Source organism: Lipotes vexillifer, unplaced genomic scaffold (genome assembly GCF_000442215.2).
Source record: "Lipotes vexillifer unplaced genomic scaffold, Lipotes_vexillifer_v1.1 scaffold905, whole genome shotgun sequence".
NCBI lineage: Eukaryota > Metazoa > Chordata > Mammalia > Artiodactyla > Lipotidae > Lipotes > Lipotes vexillifer.
In genome coordinates, this window is record NW_006796034.1 from 1,539,571 (window position 1) to 1,564,759 (window position 25,189).

The window sequence follows — 25,189 nt, forward strand, 5'->3', positions numbered from 1 at the left end:
GCTCCGGACGCGCAGGCTCAGCGGCCATGGCTCACGGGCCCAGCCGCTCCGCGGCATGTGGGATCTTCCCGGACCGGGGCACGAACCCACGTCCCCGGCATCGGCAGGTGGACTCTCAACCACTGCGCCACCAGGGAAGCCCGGATCTTTTTTTTTAATGCTGGTTTTCTTATCCATGTTGAGGACTTACCCTGGGATCACAAAGATTAATGATGCTTTGTGTTGCCTGGGTCTCAAGCCTCCAGAATCTTTGTTGAGTGGACTGAGAATGTGAGTGGGCCGCTATCTGCATCCCCTTACAGCGATTCTCCCAACACTGCTGCTGTAGTGACAGCAATAAGTACGTTGAACTGGTGATGAGATGCTGGTAAAATGCCTGTCACCTCGGTCATTCTCAACAGTAGAGAGTAATGTCCCGCAGCTTTCACCTCCCATTTCTGCCGTGGGCCATTATGCAGGGTAGCTGGGTGCCCAGTGGATCTCTGCTGTATATCCTGGTCAGATCTGCCTTAATGCAGCCCATCAAGCTGCCAGCCTGCTTTATTGTGGCGTCTGTCTAGATATGAGATACCAAGAAATGCATAGATTATTGCCTCTTGGCATTTGATTTGAAATGCCCATAGCTTCCTGGCTTCCTAACTAGCAAATATACTGGTCAGGAAGGCTCCAGATAATCTTGTCAAGTCCAGTGCAGAGAAAAACTTGCTGCTACTAGGAAAATATACACATCTCTCCCCTCCCTGCTTCATAGCCCACCCCTACACCCCAGCCCACACTGCCTGCCAGTGCTTGTTTTTCAGGGCACGTAAAGTCGGTCTCTGTCTTCTAAGCCTTTGTGGCAGACTTGACTCTGTAATATCCCAAAGCCTTCTCTCCCCCCTCCACTTCCTTTGCAGTTAGCTAGATTTCAATGCTTCTCTTTCTCACAGTCCATCAGGAGCAAAGGCACTGGGTAACGTTTCCGTGTCTGCTTTTGGTTCATCGTCAGCCAGCTGGCAGACCTCCAGGGACTCCTCTCCCCAGAAAAATGTGTGCAGCTCAGAAAAGAAAAGTAATGAATATTGTGCAATTTCTCGAACTCGATTATGAAAATGATGTAAAGGTTCTTAAGAGGACACAGTTCTTGGAGTAGTTGACATTGCCTCATCAGAGCATGCAGACAGCTGTTCTTTCCATGACAGCGGTGGTTCCGAATTCTCCTGCCCCCACCGACTGGCTTAGAGCTATTCTGGGGCAGCCAGCTGATGCTGAGAGCCCCGGAGAGATGCCTCTGTGTGTGCATGTTGTAGAAAAAACTCGCATGTGTGTCAATATGATAGTTTACATTAAAGCCCATTTCTAGATGATGGTAATCCTCACAACCCAGCTGCTTTGTGGCAAATGCTACTGTCCTGACTTTAGATAGAAAGGAATTGAGACGCCTATTTGTCAGAGACCCCAGGCTGTCTGGGAGAAAACCAACTGTATCCTCATGTTTCCTGGTGCGTGGCTCAGAAGCTACTGGGCTTAGCGCTGCGGCTTTATGTGGCTTCCTGGGGAGCAGCCTCTCTGGAGCCCGGCTCCCACCTGCTGCGGGTGTGTTGCAAGGCTTGGGGCTCAAGGGGGTGAGCTCAAGCTCACTTCCTATACCCTAAAGCCCTCTGCCCTAAATGGGCCTCAGCAGCCTCTCCTTCTGGGGAAAGGCCCAGTGTGCAGCTGCCATCTGTCCTTTCTGACTTGAAATCCTTCTACCTTCTCGGAGAAACAGTTAATGTTTGTTGAATGAATGATTGCCTCACTATAGGGAAGGGAGGGTGAGTTTTGCAAGGGGCCCTCAGCTAATCAGAAAACCTCTTGGGCGGCAACTGTTAGGCTCCCTCCAAGGTGCGCAGCTCCTCAAGACAGGAGTTCCTACCACTTATTGGGCACTTCTGTGCAGCAAGCACCATGCTAACTGCTTTACGTGTATTAACTCCCTTCATCCTCACAAATAATCCTGTGAGAAAGGTACAATTATTACCCTTTTTCTGTTTTTTGATAGATGATGACACTTAGGTTCAGAGAGGTTAAGTAGCAACCTGCTGCAGGTTAGACAGGAGGAAAGTAACAGAGTTGAGTGTTAAGGTTTGGGAGCCATAATAAGTCATCCCCTCTTCCTCGTAAAGTTCTGAACAACTGAGAGACCCAAGAGACAGCAGATGAAGATTAAAAATATGACCTTGAGTACCTAATGGCCGGGTTGGAAAATACAGTGTAGGAGCAGCTTATTAAAGTTTCACCTTGAAATGGAGAGACCAACTCACCCTGTCTCAGGCCCAGCCAACAATGTAGACCTGCCCCTGGGGTCTCCCCTGTAAACTCAGCTGAGAAGCTGAGGAGGTGTGTCCTCAGTGCTAGGTAGATCCCAAAGACAATGACAAAGGGCTGAGCCAGCCTGTGCTCTGCTCTTCCCTCCAAACTCACCCTTAAGTCCCTCAAGTCCCTCAAGTCAACCACCTCCTCTGGGAACGAATGACCATGGAAATACAAACACAGGGTTACCTCCACCAGGATTTAAAACCAGGTCTTTACCAGTCCAGCAGGGTACCCCTTCCCCAGGGAGGAACTCAGACCCCAGAACTTAAGAGATCATGGAAGCCCTGCCCCTCATTAGAGCAGAATCTGGGGTCCAGAGGGCTTGAGTGCTTCACCCAGGCTTACACAGTGGGCGGGGCTCTTTCTGATTCTCTACCTTGCATCTTCTATCTCCCCACCCTCCCAAGCTTCTCTGAGACACTGGGGACAAACAAGTATGTCACAGTACACAGGGTGTCGATGAGAGCTGCCCCGGCTCACCTCATAAACAGAACTACACGTAGATCACCCCACTCCCTTGGGCAACATGGAAGTCAGGGCCCATGCTCACAGGGCAGAGGGTGGGGAATGCTTGGATCTGGGAAGGATGGGCTCTCACCTCTTATTAATGGTACCATTCCTCCAGCTTCCTTCTCCAAGCATCCTCCCTTCTCCTTACACCTTAGCGCGCCCTTTCTTCTGGAAGATGTTTGTCCACCTCTTATGAGAGCTCCTCCTTCCTCCCCCTCCTCCCTCTATGGACCTGGACCCTCTGTTCATTTCCCAGCAGTGTGATGGAATGGGAAGAAGGCAGACACGTCGGGGTTTGGGTCATAGCTTCTCCACTTACTGTGTGACATTGGACAGGTCACTTCACCTCTCTTACTTAGCCTTGGTTTCCCCATATATAAAGCAAAGTTCTTAACACCTACCTCATAGGCAGCTGAGAGGGTTAATTAAACTAATACACATAAACATGGTGTGGTGTCTGGCTCTTAGTATGTGCTCCATAAATGTTAGTTTCTTCTGTGAGGGGAAGGAGAGGCTTAGTTATTCACCACATGCTGGAAGTCTACCATGTACCAGACAAATTGGGTATAACAATGCCTGTCTCCCAAGATTATTATAAATAGTTAAAGAGATAATGTTTGCAAAACTCTTGGTTTTGTGCCTAGCATGTCGAGGTATGTGCTGAATAAATGGGAGTCATTGTCATTATCAACCCACTAAGTGTACAAGCTCTGATTCCATCCTGTGCACTTAGAGCAGTGCTGGGTTCCTGGGGTTATTATTCAGCTAGGGGTATATCGGCATCCACAGGGAACTTCTCCAAGAACACCTTTCCTTCCCCACCACCCTCAGCCAGAATCACTGCACTCATGACTTGTTGGGGGGAGTTGAATTGCTAAGAGCAGCCCTTCTGATCCTTGCAGTCCAGGGAACTTAATGACTAAGTTTCCCCTCACAAAGGATGATGGTGAGGGAAAGCCAGTACTCAAATCCAAACCCATGACCAGAAAATGACTGTGGCCCGAGGTTAAGGAAGCATCCCCTGCATGGCGCATCGGTTTGGCCCCCTCTTTTCTGTATCTAGCATTCATTTTCTTCCTCTTCAATCCCATTTTCAAGGGTAGTTGTGCCACTGCCTAGGGAGGATGACTGGGACTGTTTCCAACAGCACTGGTTCAAAAGGTCATCTGATCCAAGGAATCGCCATTTGCTTATCTGTAAGACTTCTCTCATAAGTCTGAGCTCCATGCAGGACATAAAGCAAACCCTAATTTTCTTTGTCCTTCCCTTCCTGTCATGACATGCTCTAGGTATGCTGCAGATATGCTGAGGGAGATTGCCTGTGTGTTTAACTTTCTATGAAAACTATCTTTGGAGTCAGTAAAATTCAATTTCCCCAGAAGTAAGGAAGCAGGTGACCCATGAAAACACTGTGCTCTGATGGACAGTGTTCCACGTGGGGCTGAGGCAGCTGCCCATTGGTTCCTCCTGTGTTCTTCTCATCCGCAGCCTGGTGTCCGCTGTGGGCACCGTGCTTACCACCGACGCTGGCCCATCATCTGTGATGGCAGCCAGGGTGGGGGCCGGGTGGGGGGCTGGTTCAAATGGAAGATAGAACTTTCACAGTCCAAGTTTTCAACATTACCCTAAGTGCTTAAGAAATGGAAAGACTGTAGATTAGTTTCGACATTTCCCAAATTCATTTAGTGTGGGAAATGAAATTAAACCATTAAATAGCTCCTACCCCAAATCTAATCTTCCTCATGATGGAGAGCAGGTCTCTTCATGTCATTTCTCTTTATCTGCATCTGCTTCTGGAACAGAGTCATTGTCAGAGTGGCCACCTCTGAAGCCCATGCTTCATCCCCTTCCATACCCTTCTAAGCAAGACACTGTGAATACGGTCCTCAGCTGTCGCTCCCCAATTGTCTTTGTCTTAGACATTAGACTTGTTGGGAGAAGGTAGTGATTGTTGGCCAGAGACTAGAGAATGCATTCATAAAAAGGTTTTTTAAAAAAAGGAAGGCAGTGTGAGTCACAGTGGTCAAGGGAATAAAAGCCACTTTGATGCAGCGGCTACTGATTCCATGTTCTGCTCAAAGCTAGAGTCTGACAGTGCTCTGTGCTGCCACTGCCTGAGTCTCATCTCTGACCGACTTCCACACAGACGTGAGCCTCATCCACAATCTCAGATGTGCAAGAAATACTATATCATGTCTCTCAACCTAATTTCTGTCTTTGAACTCCCATTCCACTGGACTGGCAGAAAGTTTAATCCATTATTCTTGGGCTATCCCCCCATGGGGTTATATGAGGTGTCAGGTAGCCCGAAGCATTAGTACACACAGGTTGCCCTTGAGACATCCATCTTTCCATCTTCATGGATCCTTCAAGCTCTGCTTGGGAAGCAGGAGTCTTTTGGAAGGCCACCTATGGCCCTGTCTACCTAGATGTGCTAGTGGTAGGGTAAGGAACCCTCCTGCTTTGTCTGGGACTGTTCTGGTTTTAGCAATGAAAGACCCCCACGTCTCTGGAACCCCCTCACTCCTGGCAAACTCAGACCCTAGGAGTGGGCACTCCCCTTTAGAGTCTTGTCACTTTTCCGTGCTCTGCTTAAAAAAAAGCAGAGCTGGACGCCTGGTCAGGACCCACAGATCTCTTTCCCCCCTTCTTTCCCCAGTGCAGGGGAGTCTCTTTTTTTTTTTTTTTTTTTTTTTTTTTTATGGTGGTACGCAGGCCTCTCACTGTTGTGGCCTCTCCCGTTGCGGAGCACAGGCTCCGGACGCGCAGGCCCAGCGGCCATGGCTCACGGGCCCAGCCGCTCCGCGGCACGTGGGATCCTCCCGGACCGGGGCACGAACCCTTATCCCCTGCATCGGCAGGCGGACTCTCAACCACTGCGCCACCGGGGAAGCCCGGGAGTCTCATTTTCTAATCCGGGGGTGGAGGAAGACCTGCACACCCACCTGTTGCTCCCAGACTTGGGTCATGTTGGGAACCCCCTTCCTTCACCTTCCCCACTGGTAGGAAGGGCCTGAAGAGCTTAACATTTTAGAAATCAAAAGCCAGTAAGAATTGCAGACTGGGTGTCTTCTCCTGGCCCCCCCCCCAGCTCCCTCCCCTCACCTGGGGGAATGAGCACAGGGCCTCTGAGTCCTGCGGGAATGAGGTGGGCAGAGAGGCAAGAAAAGGGGAAATACATGAGGGAAGCGAAACAGAAGTCAGGATAGCAAAGTGAACGATCGCACACACACTGGGGATAGCTGGACGGTCCTCCTTCCGTTTAGAGTCTCATCTCTATAGACATTTCAGAAACGAGGTCTGTGAAAAATAGGAGAGGAAGTGACTAAGAATTTTGGCTCAGTTAGCATTCTTATCTAGGCAGTACTAGAAAGTTCCTAAAAGTTTCAGCAAGTGGATCCAGTCTTTGATGCTCTTCAAATGGTTTCATCTTCCCCCTCCTTTTGCCTTTTATAGAAGGCCTCAGCTGGCATAGGGGTGAGGCAGAGAGAAGCATTTGCTAGACTTGCAGTCATCCAAGCAGTGAGACAGCTGAGGCCAGATGACTTCATGAGGATGAATCTCAGTGGGGGTGAGAAGGGCCCTCTGGGCCTGCTGGCCATGCCCACGTCTTGCCTCCATCAAGGCGGCAACAAAGAAACTTCCTGAGATCCAAGAACACAAGCCTGTCGGTCTGGCTCAGTGGCCTGTGCCCAGCCCCGAGCTTAGTAGAGGCACACCCTTCATACGCGTCTGTGGATGGAAGGATGAGCCCCTACTTTCTCAGCCCAGCCCTGCTTCGTGCTGCCTTCACAGAGCCTGGAGCCTCTGCTAAGAGTAGCAGGGAGACAATAAAGAAAAAGGAAATACAAGCTCAAAGAGCTGCCCTTTCTTGCTGGAGCTGCCCTAACAACACCTGAGAGTGACTGCAAGAAAAGCTGCTTTCCAAGCAGAAGTGCCAATGGTTAGAGAAGGCCAGAGTGGAAGGGCTGATAGTCTATGGAGCTTCAGAAAGAAGAGTTCTGTTGTTACAGCCAGTGTCTTTAAATAAATGCTTTTTTCTTATAAGAGTTTTCATTGCATGCTGAGCCAAGCCATGCGCAAAGCAGTAATTACTCCCAGCAGCCTGCGACCTTTCAATCGACTACCAGGCTCTCTGTCAGCAGGCCTTTCTCGTGCAGCCTAACAGGTCGGCTGTTGCTTCACCAGCCCCACACCCATCAACAGTGTGTTCGTGGAGGGACACACACCTGACTTCAAAAGTTATTCCCCAGGATGTGCAATATACAAAAACATGTAAACATTCCCATTTCTGCCCTCCGTCTCTCTCTTGCCGTTTCCTCGGGCTGAGCTTCAAATGAGAGATATTTGGCATCCTCTTAACCAAAGAACCAACCTTCTCAGGTCTGTAAATAACAGCCATTTATTGAGTTTTGCGGGTCTGCCAGGCACCCTGGTACACATTTTACATATGCGGTCTAAGTTTGTCCTCTCAAGGACTCTGTGTGTTAAGTGGGTATTACCCCCATTGTACAAACGAGGAAGCTGAGGCCCAGAGGCTGAAGAGCTTATCTAGAATGCTAGCTGCTCTGTGGGCATCCATATGATGGCAGGTCTGTAGCCTTAATGGCTTCATTGTGCTGCCTGCAGTTCCTTGTCAAGAGTAAGAGTAAGGAGGAGTGGAAGCCAATGGTCTTCACTCACAGGGGACAAGCCCGTCCATTTAGTCCTCTTTCTAATAAAGCCTAAGATCAAAATACAGTATGAGCATTTCCCATCCCCTGCGTTTTCTGTTTCACAGGCTGTAACTTTAATTTTGCCTTATGGACGCCCAGGCCTCCCTTCGCCTCTCTCATTTCCTCCGCTGATTATACCCAGGTCAGATGAGGTTAACGCAGGGAGAGCCCTCTGTGGGCCTGTGGGGAGGCAGGCGGCACTTGCTGCGCAGCCCTGTATCCAGGACCTGCTCATCACTAAGCATCACATCCTTGTCCCGGTGGGTTTTCACTGGGAGGGCGGAACTCTGCTAGCACATCAATGATGGCCAAGTTCAGCAAGATGCAGTGGCCTCCTTGGCTTTTTCTGGATTTGGGGGAGGAAGGGGCGTGGCTGTGAATATCTGATTCATGTCCATCTTGATTACCTCTGTCTGGTCACTTAGCCTGTTGAGACTTCCGTTTCCTCATCGGTAAAATGAGAGGGTTTTCCTGGGTGACGTCTGGGGTAGCCTTTTAATCCTAACATTCTGCGGAAGGAACAAAGGTACCGATGAATTGAATTTGGCTTTGCATGAAGGATTATTTGGAGGCCATTCTTGGTTTGCCACAGCATCTTCCTGTAGCCATTCAATGATCGCGAGCCTCACAGGGAGGGTGTCTTGGCCAAGGAGTCCCACCCCGCCACCACGTCCTGCAGGAGAGTGTCAGAGCCGCTGGCACAGAGCAGGAGTGTATGGCGGCAGGCACAGTAGCTGTGCTGGGTACACTCCATAAAGTGACTGAAGCCGTCACCACAGAAGAGGCTGTAGATGTTCAAAATCCTGACAAAGTCAGAACAATAACGAAACGCACTAAATTCGGGATGCGGGAGAAAGCGTAAGACAACTCATCTTTCACCATCCATGCTGCTGAAACTTAAGCCACAGTGTTAAAAAAAACAACAACAACAACAAAATAAGCACTCTAACCTCTTAATGTTTTTCATAATAATTTTAGAAAGTTTTCTTTAGAAACCTAGGTCTTGTGCGTGAAGATACATTTGTCTGACATTCAAATATTCCTTCAGTTTCAGTTTCTTTTGCTGAAGTCAAATTCACATTCGTGCTTTTACTTAAACTGTACTTTTTGTTTCCATTTTTGTAACTGTTGCTTGCCTGCGAATACTTCCTCCCTCTGTCTGTCTCCCTTCTGTGTATCTTTGCAGGGAAACACTGGGGTGAGGTCCACATGATGTGAGCAGTGGTTATTTCTGAGGGGTGGGGTCAGAGCGATTTTCTTGCTTTCTTCTTTGTCTCTATGTTGCTTGATTTTCTTTAATGATGAGCATGAAAATGCTAAAGCCATTATTCTAAAAAATAAGCAAAAAGGAAATACATTTAAAAGGAGCAAACAGGACAGTACTGCCGAGCACCCGGCTTTACAGTGCCTCCACCCCACCCGGTCCCAACCCTGAGGGGCCGGCAGGTTCCCCCACTCGCCGTCTCGCCGGACTTTTGCAGCTGGTGAGCGGTGAGCTCTTGGACTGATCCAAGCAGCGAGCGTCAGGTCTGGAGGCTGTGCCCCACCTCCCTCAGCATGTGTTTGTGATAAAAACAGGGCTGAGATGAAACTAGCTTGTGATGGTTCCTGCAGGTTTTACCAGAAAAGACCCTTGGATGTACAGGGATCACTCTGGGCTCAGATTTCACTGTATTACTTCTGGTTCTGAGGAAAGTATGAATACCAGTGTTACTTATTCATCATCCAGTTTCTCAGGTTTGTTTTCGTAGTTCTTGTTTTATTTTGAGTTAATAAATATCAGAATTTTGTTAGGAAGCCATTCCAGAAATAAAGCTGGCTATTCACGGCGTGGCTTTTGGCAAATGCCTTTCCTCCTGTACGGAGGGAAACTGTTTACCTTTTGGAAGAGTCAGCAGGAGCTCGGGTTCACAGTTCTGCCACCAAGAGAAGGGCCCGCTTCACTTTCGTGCGAGGACGAATGGCTGCCCTTCGCCGATGAAGGACACAGGGTAGACTGGGCTGGCTTCCGGCTTGAGTTAAGGAGGAAAAATGTTCTTTCTGTGTAAAAGCTGCAATTAACATTCTTGGACAACTCTCAAAGTAAAGAGGTAATCCAGCTTTTCTGTTACTTAAAAGTACATTTAAATCTCTTTGATTTCTCTTCAAAGATTAGAATTTTCTGTAAAATGGGAATAATATACCCATGGTGGTTATTTCACTGAGCCGTGGTGAGGAGCGGATTAAGTAAGATAATAGCAGGAGGATGCCTAGTCCACTTGGAAGTGCCGCACAAACGTGAAGCACCTTTAGCTAGAACCCGAGGGCTCGTGTAAGTGCGAAGTGACATTACCTAGTGGAAGCCATTCAGCCAGTCTTTGGAGGCAACGTGATTGGAACCCAGCCTCTTTCTACTGAACCATCCTGCCGCGTCCTTGGCTCTTTTTAATGACACATCTCCTAAGAGCACCACTTTATTATTTTGAACCTTTTGGAAGGAAAAGCACAGAGTACAGCTCAAAGTAAATGTTTTCCTGATGGGCCTGAATGAGTCAGAGGTCCATTTCTTTTAAGTGATGCAACTTCCATCGCATGCGTGTGCCGCGGGTGTGCTACCCAACCTCTCTGCAGCCTAGTCTCTGCAGCTACCTCATCATCCAGCTGTGGTTGTTAAGAGGACTAAATGCATTCAGGGGAATATAGAATAGGGCCCGGCACATAGTCTGCACTCTGTGATTCTTGCCATTATTAGTTACTATTCTTATTTATTTATGCACAGAAGTTGCACACCTGCCTACTGATAGTGAAAGTGAAAACAAGGCCACAGGGACAAATTAGGAAGCTACTGCCAGGTCTGTGGCAAGCCGTTCGGGACATATCACTAAGGCATCTCTTGAAGTGGGGTGGAAGGGAGCAGAGCACCTGGAAAGAGTTACAATTCCTAATACTCTTTATTTTTTTTTTGGCTGCGTTGGGTCTTTGTTGCTGCAAGCGGGTTTTCTCTAGTTGTGGTGAGGAGGGCCTACTCTTTGTTGTGGTGCACGGGCTTCTCATTGTGGTGGCTTCTCTTGTGGAGCACGGGCTCTAGGCGTATGGGCTTCAGTAGTTGTGGCACGTGGCTCAGTACCTGTGGCTCGTGGGCTCTAGAGCGCAGGCTCAATAGTTGTGGCGCATGGGCTTAGTTGCTCCACAGCATGTGGGATCTTCCCAGACCAGCGATCGAACCTGTGTTCCCTGCATTGGCAGGTGGATTCTTAACCACTGCGCCCCCAGGGAAGTCCCACAATTCCTAGTACTCTTATTTTCTCCCCACAGAAGAGCTCATTTTCTTTGGGCCTGGCCCCTGGCTTATGCCTGCTAATGACACCACGCGCTCAATGTTTGAGTGGTCACAGGGCATTTATGTGCAACTCAAGCAGAGCCCAGGAGGCACAGTGGAAGTGCCTGGGGGGCTCCCCAAGGGCTTTGGTGAGAATGAGCTTTGGGAGGTTCAGGGCTTTGTAGCTCAGCGTTAGACGGTAATGAGAGATCTGCCCTGAACCTTCACAGGGCAGCCTGGGAGAGCTTCCAGAAGCACAGGCTGAACCTTCCTGTCACTCCCCTTGCTCCACAGCATGGCGTTTCAGCCCCGCCGAGATCTGGGTCTGGAGGAGTCCCACCACAATTCTCTGCTTGACCCCTGAGTCTCAGTCCACTGCCTTGGCCCCATCCACCCCACGTTCCCTGCAGGGGCCCGGCCTAATGCCACTAATGTGACGTCTTCTACCCCTCCCCTCCCCCGTGCTCCCCCCTCTCCCTCACCCCAGGCTGGGCTTCCACGTCGCTCTCTCACCTGAGCTTGAGTTGTAGTTCATTGTTCACGGATCCGCCCAGCCACACAAGACCTCCACCCACCCTCCCCTGCAGCTTGTGACAGACCTTGGTGGACAGTCCGTGCGAATCTGAAAGCAAAGCCACCTGTACGTGCAGGGAGTCCTCAGTCCCGGGCAAAGGAATAAGAATGCAACCTAGTGTTGGGGTGCTTCCATTGTCAAGCGGGGAATCCTTGTGTTTTCACGGGTTCAGTCTCAGGCACAGATGTGTCCACTTGCTTGGTGATGCTAAACAGACACACTGAATTTTGTATAGGAATAAAAGCCTGGTGCCTCTACCTCCTTTTTTCTTGCTTCAGGATCTCCTGATTAACCTTCACAACCAACAAAACGTGTTCCCTGTTCCTTATATCTATCCTTTCCACATATTGTGAGGGTCTGCAGATTGCCTTAGCGTTCTGTCATGCCAGGCAAATGCAAATGCTCCGAGCCAGGACTTACAACACTGAACATTTACTGCAGTCCGTCTTCCAGCTGCCTGGCAAGGAAACACTTCTCAGAATAAGTATAAATTAGCTAATGCTGAAACTGCAGAAATTCTCAATCCATACCCTGTGTCACAAGCAATTCTTCCCTCCTCCAGTTCTTCATTCAGACATTAATTCTAGGTCTCTCTGCGGCAATCAGGGGTGAACCTGTGGTAAAATACTAGTGGTGCAGTAGCTGCAGGAAGGCGTATATATAATTTCCCTGTCAGAGTGGTTTTAATGCCATCTTTCACTGGGCATGATACATTAAAGAAAAGATAAATGGTTATGGGCCCCCAAGATCTGTGGAGTCAACACAGGCATGGGAAAGTACTATTTTAACCTTTAATCATTTTAGCCAGGGAGCAAAATCTATTTTTATTGCTTATGAGCAGTTGTGCTAAACTGACTATGAGGTTATGATCTGTAGGTAAAGGAAGTCCCGCAGAAACGCTGTTCCCAGCCTGAATCAGGAAGAACACCAAGAACCTCAGTTCAGAGGGCAGAAGTGGGGCCGTGGCGGGCTGGGGACAGAGCCCGAATGCAAAGAAAGAGGCTGAGCGGCATGGGGTATTGCTGTGGAGCAAGACCACGTCGGGGCCTGGGACGTGGTCTGGGAAGCAGGTCCTGCCCCTCCTGGGTCCCTGAGAATGGGAGGGATTAAAGTCTACAGATGAAGAAACCACGGGTGCTTTCCGCACCTCCTCTGCGCTTAAAGAATGGCCTCTGTGTTTCCCAGTAGTAAATGAGTTCATCATTGGTGAGGTCTGGAGGAAAATAGCCACCCTTTATTACATGCTTTCTATGTGCCTGCGCTTTGCTAAATGCTTTATAGGGAATCTGTTCTTTAATCCTCCCAACAACCCTTTGCAGTAGGTGCTATAACTCGCTTTACAGATCAGGACATTGAAGTCTGAGAGGGGTTAAATCATTTGCCCAAGACCGACAGTCAGTTGGTGGTAAGAACTAGGATTTGAGGGACTTCCCTGGTGGAGCAGTGGTTAAGAATCTGCCTGCCAATGCAGAGGACATGGGTTCGAGCCCTGGTCCAGGAAGATCCCACATGCCAGAGCAACTAAGCCTGTGCGCCACAAATACTGAGCCTGCCCTTTAGAGCCTGTGAACCACAACTACTGAGCCCACGTGCTGCAACTACTGAAGCCCACGCACCTAGAGCCCGTGCTCCGCAACAAGAGAAGCCACGACAATAAGAAGCCCACGCACCAAAACGAAGAGCCCCTGCTCACCACAACTAGAGAAAGCCTGTGCACAGCAACAAAGACCCAACAAAGACCCAACGCAGGCAAAAAAAAAAAGAACTAGGATTGGAACCTAGAGACTGGTTACAGGACCTGTGCTTACCTTAACCACCATGCTTTTAAATAGCCTTTTGTTCTAATTAAAGTTGCTAGTGTCATGTCCATAAAGTTAGAATGAAAAAACAAAAGTTCCCTGATTTTCCAGAGCACCTGGCGCAATGCCTTTGACCTTGGTTTCCAGTCTGGACCTACCCACCCTGCACATGTGTCTTCAGGATGATTAGCTGGTAGTCAGGGCTCTGAGAACCTTAGATGATCAAAGATGCTTGATCAAATTACGAGCAATGAGTTTCCACGTCCCCACTCAAGACTTAAGTCCACCAGCAGCCAGTTTGGGATATTAAAAGCAATTTCACATGCGTTCTACATAAGTCAGAAATCAAAAGTTCTTGTGGAATACCATTAAGGCGTTTCTTTTTTTTTTTTTTTTTTTTTTTTTGCGCGGTACACGGGCCTCTCACTGCTGTGGCCTCTCCTGTTGCGGAGCATAGGCTCCGGACGCGCCGGCTCAGCAGCCATGGCTCATGGGCACAGCCGCTCCGCGGCATGTGGGATCCTCCCGGACCAGGGCACGAACCCGTGTACCCTGCATCGGCAGGCGGACTCTCAACCACTGCGCCACCAGGGAAGCCCCATTAAGGCATTTCTGCAGGGACCTCATCTGACATCTGACTGAGAATATCCCCTCTGAGGCAAGCAGGGTACCCTGTGTGGGGAGGTGAATACCAGCCTTTCATCTTTAAGAACCAAATATTCCTCTCTAGTTGGCCTTGGGGAAGAGGGGGTTACCAAGAGAGGGTCAGTTAATTCCACGGCCTTAGTCTCCTTCTCTGTAACTCACCTTGCTTAAGACCTGCATCACTGAGGCTAAATTACTGCAGTAGACTCCAAATTGGTTTCTTTACAATGTTTTTGAATGAGTGTATGAAAGGATTACTTTTATATCATGAGATAAAACTTTCATCCTTTAAGCCAAAAGGCAAGGCAAAACCCAAGCAGGTAGCATTCCAGTGTATTTTCCCAGGGAAGTTATAAATTGTAAACTGCAGTGCAAGTAGCATTTTAAAGATTTCAAGGGAAATGTAAGAAATAGATGGTTTTGAAATTATCGTATAGTTATAAGGAAAAGGTATTTTGGAAAAATTACCAAAGAAATCTTCTTATATGAACACATATACCCACTTGTCCTCTTTGACTTAGTAATCTCATTTCTGGAAATGTATCCTTAAGAAATTATCCAAAATGAGGAAATTAAGATGTTCGTTGCATAGTTATTTATAATAGCAAAATATTTGAAATAGTCTAAATATGCCCTAGCTACACACACACACACACACACACACACACACACCCCTGATAAAATATGTATTTATTAAAAATTAAAATTATAAATAAGCCATGGCGCAACATGAAAATGCTTATTTTCTGTATAAAGGAAAACAAGTCAGATATATAACAATGACACTGAACCATTTAAATTGTATATCTTTTCGTTTCTAGAATTTCTATTCCGTTTGTTTTCTACACTGCCTCTTCATTTTTTATACCATGCTGTTCATTCTTTATGGTCACTCTTCCTTCTGTTATCTCCTTAACATCTTAAACATACTTCCTTGAATGCTTTATTTCAGATTATTCTCAAGGTGCAGATTCTTTTGTTTGACGTGCTGTACATTTTTCCTGTGAAGCCTTCATCTACTTCAAGGATGGTTGTCTGTGGGCCTCCACCATTCCCTGGCCTGGGGGGATGTGGTTTTGCTCTGCCTATAGCCAGACCCTAGTAATTTCAATGGTCCTAGGCAGATGTTGCATTTCTTTACCACTTTCCTGGAATGGCTGATTGAGTTTGAATATAAATTCTGTATTTATGCAGACAGCTCAGTTTCCTGGCATGGGCCTGAGCATTGTTTCTTAGCCCCAAGGTGTTAAATCCCCAGCCCCTCACTCCTAAAGCCTTTACTGATTCCCTGCCCATTGAGTCTTCGGGTTCAGAGCTCACCGTTAGCTCGGGTCTGCTTTGTTTCTAGCACCTAAACTTCTTTTCCTCCCCTCAAACTCTGCTGAGCATTAAGATAGTTATGCTTTACGCATAATTTCCATGTGTTTGTAGCGGCGATGCTGAATCCACCATATTGACCAGAAATACTTATTTATCTTTTCCATTTATTACAGTTATATGAAAATATATGTGTATATATTCCAGAGACTGGAAGGGACTTTGGAAATGAAATGACCTGTTACGGGTAGAGATAGTGGGTTAATAGTAACTATTTTTCACTATTTTGAAAATATTCTGCATTGGCATTATATTGTCTTTACAACAGTAAGACTCATCATCTTTTTAACTATTGTCTTTTGTTTCAGAATGCATACACTACAACTGCCATTAATGGGACAGATTTTTGTACATCAGCAAAAGATGCACTCAAACTCTTATCCAAGAATTCAAGTCATTTTACATCTGTTAACTGCTTTGGAGACTTCGTAATTTTTCTAGGAAAGGTGAGATGTCTTCAGTAAAATAATAAAGGAACTTGGGATCCAAAAATTAAGCCATACAACAAGACCGTGAAGGAGAGCTACCGTTTCCCAAGTGCTTACTCTGTGGTAGATGCTATGCCTCATCCTCTCATTTAATCCTCAATCCTGTGAAGTAACCCTGTTTCGCAGATGAGGAAACTAAGGTTTAATAACTTGTCCAGGATCCCACGATAGGTAGAGCTAGGATTCGAATCCTAGTCTTACTCTTAGCTATGATCATTTCTTTCTACCATTCTGAATCCTGCTTTCTCATATCTAAAATGAAAATGCTACTAACCTCAGAAAATGAATGTTTAATAGGGGTTGTTTGTGATAAAAATATATGGAAATAGTATTGCAACCTGATGATTTTAAGAGCATTGAATCCATAAAGATAGAATGGTTAATGTTCCAAATGGAGCCAGTTACATTTCTGCTGTCATCTTTTTCCAAGGAGTTGTACGTAGTCTTGTGAAAACCTCATTTCTCCTAACTGTGAACTAAAGATAACACATCCCCTTTCTGGGTTACAGGGAAAATCCCTAAAAGAGTGATGAAAGTGGTGCTCCAGCCCCTACTTGACCATGCCTCGAGTTGAAGATTCTTTATACTGTGCTAGCGTGTCTCTTTCCGTGTCACCCACTGGGCTTAATTCTACACACCTGTTTGGTCCTATTTCCAGTTGACTGCCCTTCAAATTCTTGACCACAGATGTCCTGACCCTCCCTCCACATCTTCCCCCTTCTAAGCTAGACATCCTTGCTTCTTCCAGCCAGTCCTCCACATAGGACACGAATGCCAGGGACATTCGCGGTGCCCTAAAATGAACAAAGATATCAGGCTCCAGTTGTGCCAGTGCCAAATATGGGGACCCTGGGCTCCTCGTTAGCATTTTGTGTTTCTGTGGCATTTGGTGTATATCTCTGGTGCCTTACTGTCATGGTTAGCTGTCAGTGACAAGTTAGAACGTGCTTGGACTTCACAGATGTGTGTTAATTGCACATATATTTTAAGGCACAGCTGGGCCCCAGAGACTCTTCATGGGACAGTAGCTCTAGAAGAACGAACTGATTACGCCTTTCAAAACAGCCTAATAATCTAAGTTATAGTTGTATCTAAGTGGTATTGTTTACGTTAGCTTGGTAGGATTGTGGATGATATATTTTGTAATAACTACTTCCCAGAATTTTTGAAAGGAGGTTTCATTTTTTCTTTTTTTTTATAAACTTATTTATCTATTTATGGCTGCATTGGGTCTTCCTTGCTGCGTGCGGGCTTTCTCTAGTTGCGGTGAGCGGGAGCTACTCTTCTATAACAGACTTGTATTTTATTTTAGGCAGTAATTCATTTTCCTATATTTCCCAAAAGGAACGCATAATTGCTGATTTGGTTTTTTTTTTTTTTTTTAATGTAGTGGCATGCAGACATTCCCGTCCATCTTTATGGATATCCAAGTGCAGTGCGGGCTCCAGAGGGGCTCCAATTTGTCTGTTAAACAGTTAGGTACATCATGGCCTGTAATCATATTCCTGGAAATATAATAATTACATATAGCAAAAGCCTATTATCCTATTATCTCCCTACACCAGCATTGGAAAGCCCATCCACTTTAATCCCCAGGGTAAAAGTACGCACATACTAAACTACAGTATATCCACTCAGTGGACTGTTGTGCTGTTGTTTTTAAAAATAGCATTTATAAAAAAATTTTTTTTTAATGAAGATGCTTTTTGTAGCATTTAGTGAAAAAAACACTAAAAATTTTGTGAGGTACCATTACATCTGCATAAATACAAAAAATGGGCACAGATAAAATGAAAGTATATATGCTCTTCTCATCCTCCAAATTAGCTGGGTTTTCTTTTGGTATCATAGCTTTTCATTTTTCTTTTTCCTGTTTCATTGTACCCAATTTTCTGACAAGCACTCTTTACAGTAAGGCACATACACATACATGAAAACTATTGCTTATACCTGACAAATGACAAATGTCTTTTCTAAAATATCCTAACCAACCAACTTATAAACATTTTCAACAAACTCTTGTTCTGGACAGGTGCTAGTGGTGTGTTTCACAGTTTTTGGAGGACTGATGGCATTTAACTACCACCGTGTGCTCCAGGTGTGGGCAATCCCACTATTATTGGTTGCTTTTTTTGCCTACTTAGTAGCCCATAGTTTTTTATCTATGTTTGAAACTGTGCTGGATGCACTTTTCCTGTGTTTTGCTGTTGATCTGGAAACAAATGATGGATCATCAGAAAAGCCCTACTTTATGGACCAAGAGTTTTTGGTAAGTAAACATCTCATTTCCTGTTTTAGACTCCATCCTCACAATCTCAAAAGCGTTGAAGACTCACACATAAAGGAGGCTGGTTCCCAGCTTATTTTCTCTTCCGGGGGGGGGGGGGGGCACATGACCCAAATGTCCTGAGAATGAGATTTGGGCTGTATTTTCTGAGGTTGACCCCACCTCCCTTATTGAAACCTTCTCCCTGGAAAGAAGTGAAATGAGCAATTATCACTAAGCAAATGACCCAGGGTAGGAGGGTCTGGGTGGAGTAGCAGTGCAAGTCCCCTTTGGTGCTAATGGCTTGGTCTGGCCTTTTGGATGGTCTGGAGATTTCACAGTTGATCTTTTTCTAAGGCATTTTTGCATCCCCAAGCATCATGTCATACCCATTGTATTTTAGGGAACACCCACTCCAGTGGAGACCAATCACCTTCAGCGCCAGTATGACGGATCTGCAATTCTGGGGCCCTTTATTAACCACAGCACACAATGTTGAGAAATGTCACACCCTCATTAGAGCCCCCATACTGCTATCTGGAAATAGCAGGCAGCTGTTTCCAACAGCTTTTGCAACACAGTTGTTGCTGATTTGCCTTATCCTGTGTAGACAGGCATATTTTAACAGCTGAATGAAGTCTCTCATCTCTTTCTGTTGTCTGGGACAAGGGACATTTTAACAATTTTCTTTCATTCTGTTACCCTAAAACATAGGCCCTTTTGCTTTTAAACAGAGCATGCAAAGCACTCCTTAGTCCGGCCAGGCACTGAAGTTTAACAAGCACTTGTACCGTTTTATAATTAAGTGTATCCTCATTCTTCTCCAAATAAAACATAAAAATACAGTAGCACTTTGACATATTTGGTATGTACTCCAAAGAAAATACTTCTGATGGTGGTAGGAAGCTAACTAGGTCTTCTTTCTCCAATTTACACTTTTCTGATTAAAAACCTACTTTGAAATCTACCCACCCCCCCTCAAGATATTTTAGTTCAACAGGGAAAACTTTAAGGATTAAATTCCCCGAGATGATATGGCCAAGTAAATGATTGCCAATCCGTGCAGATACAGAACACTGGTCTAACTCATTCTTTTGTTTTTCAGAGTTTTATAAAAAGGATCAACAAATTAAACAATGCAAGGGCACAGAGAGACAAGAACTCATTAACGAATGAAGAGGGAACAGAACTCCGGCCTTTGTAAGCTAAGCGCGCCCATCAGGTATTTGTACCTGGAAAAAGTTTCCTCTCCTAAGAGCTGTGCGCAGAATAAACGATAGGGCCCGACGTGGACCCTATTCTTCCTGTTTTTGTCCCCACTATTTGACCACATTACAATACTAGAACCATAAAAGTATACAACCTTTTCTGTATCAACAGGGACTGAAAAACCTTTTAACAACATGTTTATGTGGTCAATTAAAAAGCACATTATGTAAAAACTAATTTAAAGGACAATTCCTCACTCACAACCAATAAACCTTAGCAAAAATCTCTGGAATGTTGCCCTAGTACAGAGGACTTTTCCCTACTCTTCCACTCCTGGAAATGTGCTAAATATGTTATAGCTTTTCAAAGTACGATTCTTAGATTTAGGGACAATTAAAACCGAAAGTGTAAAAGGAACTACCACCTGATGGGCGTGGTATAGAACGGGCAGAAGATTAACCAGATGTGAAAAGTTAAATTTTGTTAAAAGTACAAGGCTAAGTCTTACAAATTAGCAAACGTTCCGCAGAAGCGGGTTTTCAACCACAGCCCCACCTGAGATTGCCCGGAGGAAGGTTTAAAGTCCTTCTGCCTGGACCCCATTCCCAGATTTAGATTCAGTGGTGGGTCAGAGGAAAGGGCCACGGTGAGCGTGCACTGGTGGCTTCTCCTTTTTAAAGCTTTAAACAAATAGGAACGTCTAACGTGTTGATTGGCAGCCTTGTTTCAACTGGATAACAGGTAAACTGAATTACTAACTCTCCTAACAGGACGCCCAATCTGGCATATTTGGCAGGGCAAGAAGCAGTTCAATATAAGGTTTCCCTAAACCCCTCTTCCTGCAGGGCAGGAAACAGCATGCTAGCTCAGGTCCCCTTGAACAAATGCAAATTACAACTTTTTTCTTAAACAAGACTATTAGTTGAGCTCTGACAGTCTCCTTTAGGAATAGGATTTACAACAGAGCAGTTTCTGTGAGGCATTAACCTTAGTCACTGCAGCACGATGAGCAAGTCAACTGCGCTTTTGTGGGTTCATCAAACACCTCTATGTCCTCATTATCTGCCTCAGCAAAAAGCAAGCCGGCACATTTCACCCCCAAGGCCTAATAGAACCAGTGCTATCATCAGAGGAAATCACTTGGCTGAGAAAATGTCAAAAAGTGTGTTAGCGACTGAATTTTTTATCATTACAACACTTAGCTGTTTGACCTCCTCTAGATCATAACTGAAGGTCAGGTTTTGCTAACACTTCCTACTATAAATCCTAGCTCATTATCAAACAGCATGTCCTATTCCTGATCCAGTATGTTTCTTAATATTTATTCACGCTAGAATATGAATATAAAATCCCCCCACTCCATCCCCACCAAAGTTCCCCAAGATGATTTTCAGATTATTCCAAGTTGGATTTAGAATGAACTGGAGGCAGATGAGTCACAGTGGAATAAGCAAAGGTCAGATGATAGTTTGAATCCCGGCTGGCATTTCCTGTGTGCAATGGGCAGGTCCCTTCATTTTTCTAAGGCTCCCTCTCAAGTACTCAGTGCACTGGTGTATAGATTCAGTAAAGAAATGTTCAAGTATCTTATAACAGTACCTGGGAAAGAATACTTACTTAAAAAAAAAAAAATCTGACTCTACCCATCTGGAAGTTAGCCAGAAAATAATCAGCCTGTGGCTCATAGGAATGTTCAAAAAAAATATTTATTTATAAAAAATACAATGGGATAAGTTTATGCTGAGAAATGCAGCAATAAATACAGTGGAAGAAAACAGAGCAACTCTACATCGATACATTGGCACAAACAGGAAGAGCAAACGCACCCCCCAGACCTCGATGTCTGCAGGCCAGCTTTGTACATGCTCCTTTCGAAACACCACTCGGAAAAGATTTTGTCGGCTTAGGTAAGAATGAGTACACGTATAATCACAAATGCACACTGATCAGGACTTTATTTAAAAATTAGCAAACAATACTGTAGAAACATTGATATATAAATTTCTAAAATGCTGCATCTTAAATTTAGTTGGCAAAGACCACATTTAGCTATAAGCATGAGTTTAGTCTTCCATGTAGAAACCAGATACTAAACTGTAAAAAAAAAAACAACAACAAAGCTTCCTATTGTTTGAAAATACCAGTTTAAGTAGAGGATTGTAAAAATGCATAGATCTTTAATAAAAGAATTGACTGTACAAGAGTACTCCCCTTTCACAGTATTCCTTTTTACTTCATATGTGAGTTATTGGTTATGCTGTAGGATTTAACTGTTACAGCACTAAAAGGCAACTATTTAGGGAAGAGGCAGAAAAAGGAAAAAGGAATGTATGTAAGGCAGTATTTCCTTTAGGTACGATAAGCATAATAGTGTTTTAGGAAGACAAGATAAAAATTACTCAAGGCTAGCTTGGTTCTCACTGAATAAAAACAACGGGCTAAATACTGAGCTCCTCTGTGAATCTAATAATCAATGCCTTGGTCTCCATATTGGTAATCTCTGGGGTAGTCATCTTGGTACTCGCCATGATATTCATCTGGGTATTCTGCCTGATAATCACTATCACTGATTTCCGACCCATTTGTTCCGGTTCCTTGGCTTCCATTGTGAATGACAGGTTCTGTGGGAGCAGCACAGTATTTGGGATCATATACTTGCCGCCCAAGCCCATACACACTCATTCCTTTCTGGGAGGCGACTTTGTTGGTACCCATCTGTAGAGAAATTGTCGAGTTGTCCACGGGTTGTAATGTTAGCTTCTGATCGTAGATGTCTCTTCGGGTACCCGGTGCTAACATCCCCGCCTGGTATTAAAACATAGTATAAAAGTTAAGTTAAAACAGCAGCTAAAATCTATTCTTGTTTCTTGTATTTTATAAATTATGAAATTCCCATCGAATGTGAACACTAATAACTTTCATTCGGTTCAGGGGTAAAGCTGGCTTACCAAAATATCCTGATGTTCATTCTCTTACAAAGCAATATTCACTGGCTTTCGAGCTAAGGTCAGCCCTTCAAATCCTTGCTCTGCTATAAAATTGCTATGTGGCCTCAGACAAGTTAACTTACTTTTAGTTTTAGCTTTCTCATATGCAAAATGGAGACAATACTACCTACTTTGGAATAAGAAGATTGGACATAACGAATATAAAAACAAAGCATAATGCTGGCATACCTGAAAGCTACATCGGAGTGCCTATTATGACCATACACGCTATCCAGGTTACCAATTTCAAAAGTCTGTAATACATTCAACAAAAATTATGCTGAGCAGTCCTTAAGGACCTGAGTCTTTCAGAAGGCCCTGAGACACCAAAGAGCCAGCTATTTCAGAACAACTACTCCCACTCCCCTCCTTTTCAGGGTACTGTAACTAACTCACCTCATTTCTCCACTTGTGCCAAGCACATGCTTTCAGATTTAATTGGTAAAAAAGCAAACCTGAGTGGCAGCTCTGAGGCAGTGCCCGGTGTGGCAGGACATATTCCATAAAGGGCAACACCACCACACCTCATGAGGTCATGATGAAAAGCTTTTTCAAACTTTACCCCCACTCTTGTGGGATGTTAAGACATGTCCCGCTCTGATATGGTTATGTGCACACCACCTTGCGAGGTGCTGGTGATCTTTTTATTCTTCACAGGAAATACTTCCATCTCGCGTGGTGGTAGAATACTAGCATTCTCACCATGCTGTATTTCCATCTCCTTAGATTCACACATTTTCCATGATGCTAGCTAGAGTTCTTTGTAAAACACCAGATAATTTTACCCACCAAATTAGTTGAGGGCTTCTTTAAAAGAAGCATTAGAATGAGCAATTCACTTGGATTTGGAACAAGAACACTGTAATAAACGTATCTTTTTCTTCTGGTTAGGTAGAAAGGCCAGCTGTTCTAACTGCCAATAAAAGCCATGGGCCACACCACACTTGTGTGGCTACAGAAAAGGCCCTTTGATTCTTTTGTTTTCTCAGCAAATCTTACTTTCCTGAAGGCATATATATATATATATATATATATATATATATATATATATATATATATATATGTCACACAAAAAATAACCACTTTGGACTCAGTTAATAAGAACAAGGTAAGTGTGAATTTAAATAGCCCTTTTGTACTCTTTGAAACAAGTACAAAAAGGGATTGCTTACCTGGCTGGCTCCTTTGTTGGTGCCCATCTGCAGACTAATCGTGGTCTGATCAAAAGGTTTGTCCGTTTGCATTTTGGGATCATAAAGATGCCTCCTAGTCCCATAGGCTGTCATACCTGCTTGGCTGGCGCATTTGTTGGTTCCCATCTTGTAAGTTAAAAATAAAATCACTAATTATCAGAAGTCACCAATATATATGACACAAACAAAACTTTCTGTTCTACTGAAGAGATTTCTTAGAAGGGATGCAATTGACAAGTCCCTTCCAATGCTGAGGTCAATGCAGTCAACTAGATACAAAATTTATGCTTTTACAAATAAATTTCAAGGTGCTCACTTTGAAAAGAAAAATTTCAAAAACTTCACCGGATATAAAGCCTCACAACATAATCCATCAGATACAAATATGCACGTAGAAAGAGGACAGAGACAAAGTTATTACAGTGGCAGAATTATGAATAATTTCCTCTCCGACTCTTTCCCCTACCCTTTTTAGCACTATGGGTACCTGCTTCAGCCATTTAAAGGGACAGAGCAATCTTTGGCTAAACAACATGCTTTTCTACTCCAAACATGTTTTGCATAAAATGTGACAGTAAATGCCAGGTGTCTTCTCTGGCAGCTTAGCAAGGGCTTAAGTGTCATTAAAATCACCAACATTTTCATGGGAAAAGAACCACGTTTTATTCCCCTAATTCTCATGTCACTAGACAGAGAGGGGCAGAATGGAGAATCTGAACTTAGCAATATTCAGAGGAATAATAATTAACTTTTATTCCCCACTGAGAATAACACGGCTTCAGGACCAACCAGTTACACCTTGTTCTTCTACTGGTTGGGGACAGATTTCTACTGCTGGTCTTTTTTCCTTAAAACACAAGATTTATTAAAGGAAAACTTTATTACTACAAGTCAAACCTGTCACTGGAGAAGATAAAAAAAGCACATATAAGCAAAAAGGAAGGGAGGGGAAAAAAATCATTGAAATCCTACCATTTAGACATTCATTGTAAAGATTTGTGTGTAACCATCTAGCTTTTTTTTTTGCGGTACGCGGGCCTCTCACTGCTGTGGCCTCTCCCGCTGAGGAGCACAGGCTCCGGACGCGCAGGCCCAGCGGCCATGGCTCACGGGCCCAGCCGCTCCGCGGCATGTGGGATCCTCCCGGACCAGGGCACGAACCCGTGTCCCCTGCATCGGCAGGCAGACTCTCAACCACTGCACCACCAGGGAAGCCCAACCATCTAGCTTTTTTAGCTTATGTTTCTGTGTACATATCCAGATACACATACATATACATACAAAAATATGCACGTTCATTTAAAAAATAAAATGGGGATCACACTGAATATATAGTATTGGGTTGGCCAAGAAGTTCATTTGGGTTTTTCGTAACATCTTCTGAAAAAACCCCAAACAAACTTCTTAGCCAACCCAATATTTTATGACCTGATTTGTTTTCCTTAATCTTTGAACTCTTGTATATCAATTTCTTCATTACTAGTTCCTTTTATGGAGCTCTCACAATTTAAACAACTGATTACTGTCTGGAAATTCAGGTTTCCAATTTCTCCCCACTGACATGATTTTGTACTGTATAAAAATAAATCCATATGTCAATTATACCCCGATAAAGCTGAAATAAATAAATAAACCCAACTCATGTAGACTCAGTCAACAGTGAGGCATTGTATCCAGCAGGTATCAGACAGTAAAGCCCTTAGCATATCAGGCATTTAGCAGTGCTGTTTTTGTGACACTCTGCAGGGGAACAACATCAAGGGAAAAAAATAACTGAACAAAGTATTCAGCAGG

General features: G+C 44.7%; 2 protein-coding genes across 5 annotated transcripts in view; one reads left to right on the forward strand and one right to left on the reverse strand.

Annotated features, from left to right (window-relative positions):
• Positions 1–19,291, forward strand: part of SLC44A3 (solute carrier family 44 member 3) — an 84,674-nt gene extending 65,383 nt beyond the window's left edge. For 2 of the 3 annotated variants that reach the window (XM_007468116.1, XM_007468114.1), the window contains 3 exons: positions 15,561–15,698; positions 17,773–18,009; positions 19,112–19,210. In XM_007468116.1, coding sequence (XP_007468178.1) covers positions 15,561–15,698; positions 17,773–18,009; positions 19,112–19,210 — 474 coding nt within the window. Of the gene's footprint in view, positions 1–15,560; positions 15,699–17,772; positions 18,010–19,111 lie in introns of all 3 variants that reach the window. The other variant, XM_007468115.1, reaches the window with a different exon arrangement.
• A 1,602-nt stretch (positions 19,292–20,893) lies between these two features.
• Positions 20,894–25,189, reverse strand: part of CNN3 (calponin 3) — a 28,579-nt gene continuing 24,283 nt past the window's right edge. The window contains exons 5-6 of one of the 2 annotated variants that reach the window (XM_007468118.1): positions 23,375–23,521; positions 20,894–22,020 (exon numbers count right to left, since the gene is read on the reverse strand). In XM_007468118.1, the coding sequence (XP_007468180.1) occupies positions 21,679–22,020; positions 23,375–23,521 (489 nt within the window). In that variant the 3' untranslated portion in view covers positions 20,894–21,678. The remainder of the gene's footprint in view (positions 22,021–23,374; positions 23,522–25,189) is intronic. The other variant, XM_007468117.1, reaches the window with a different exon arrangement.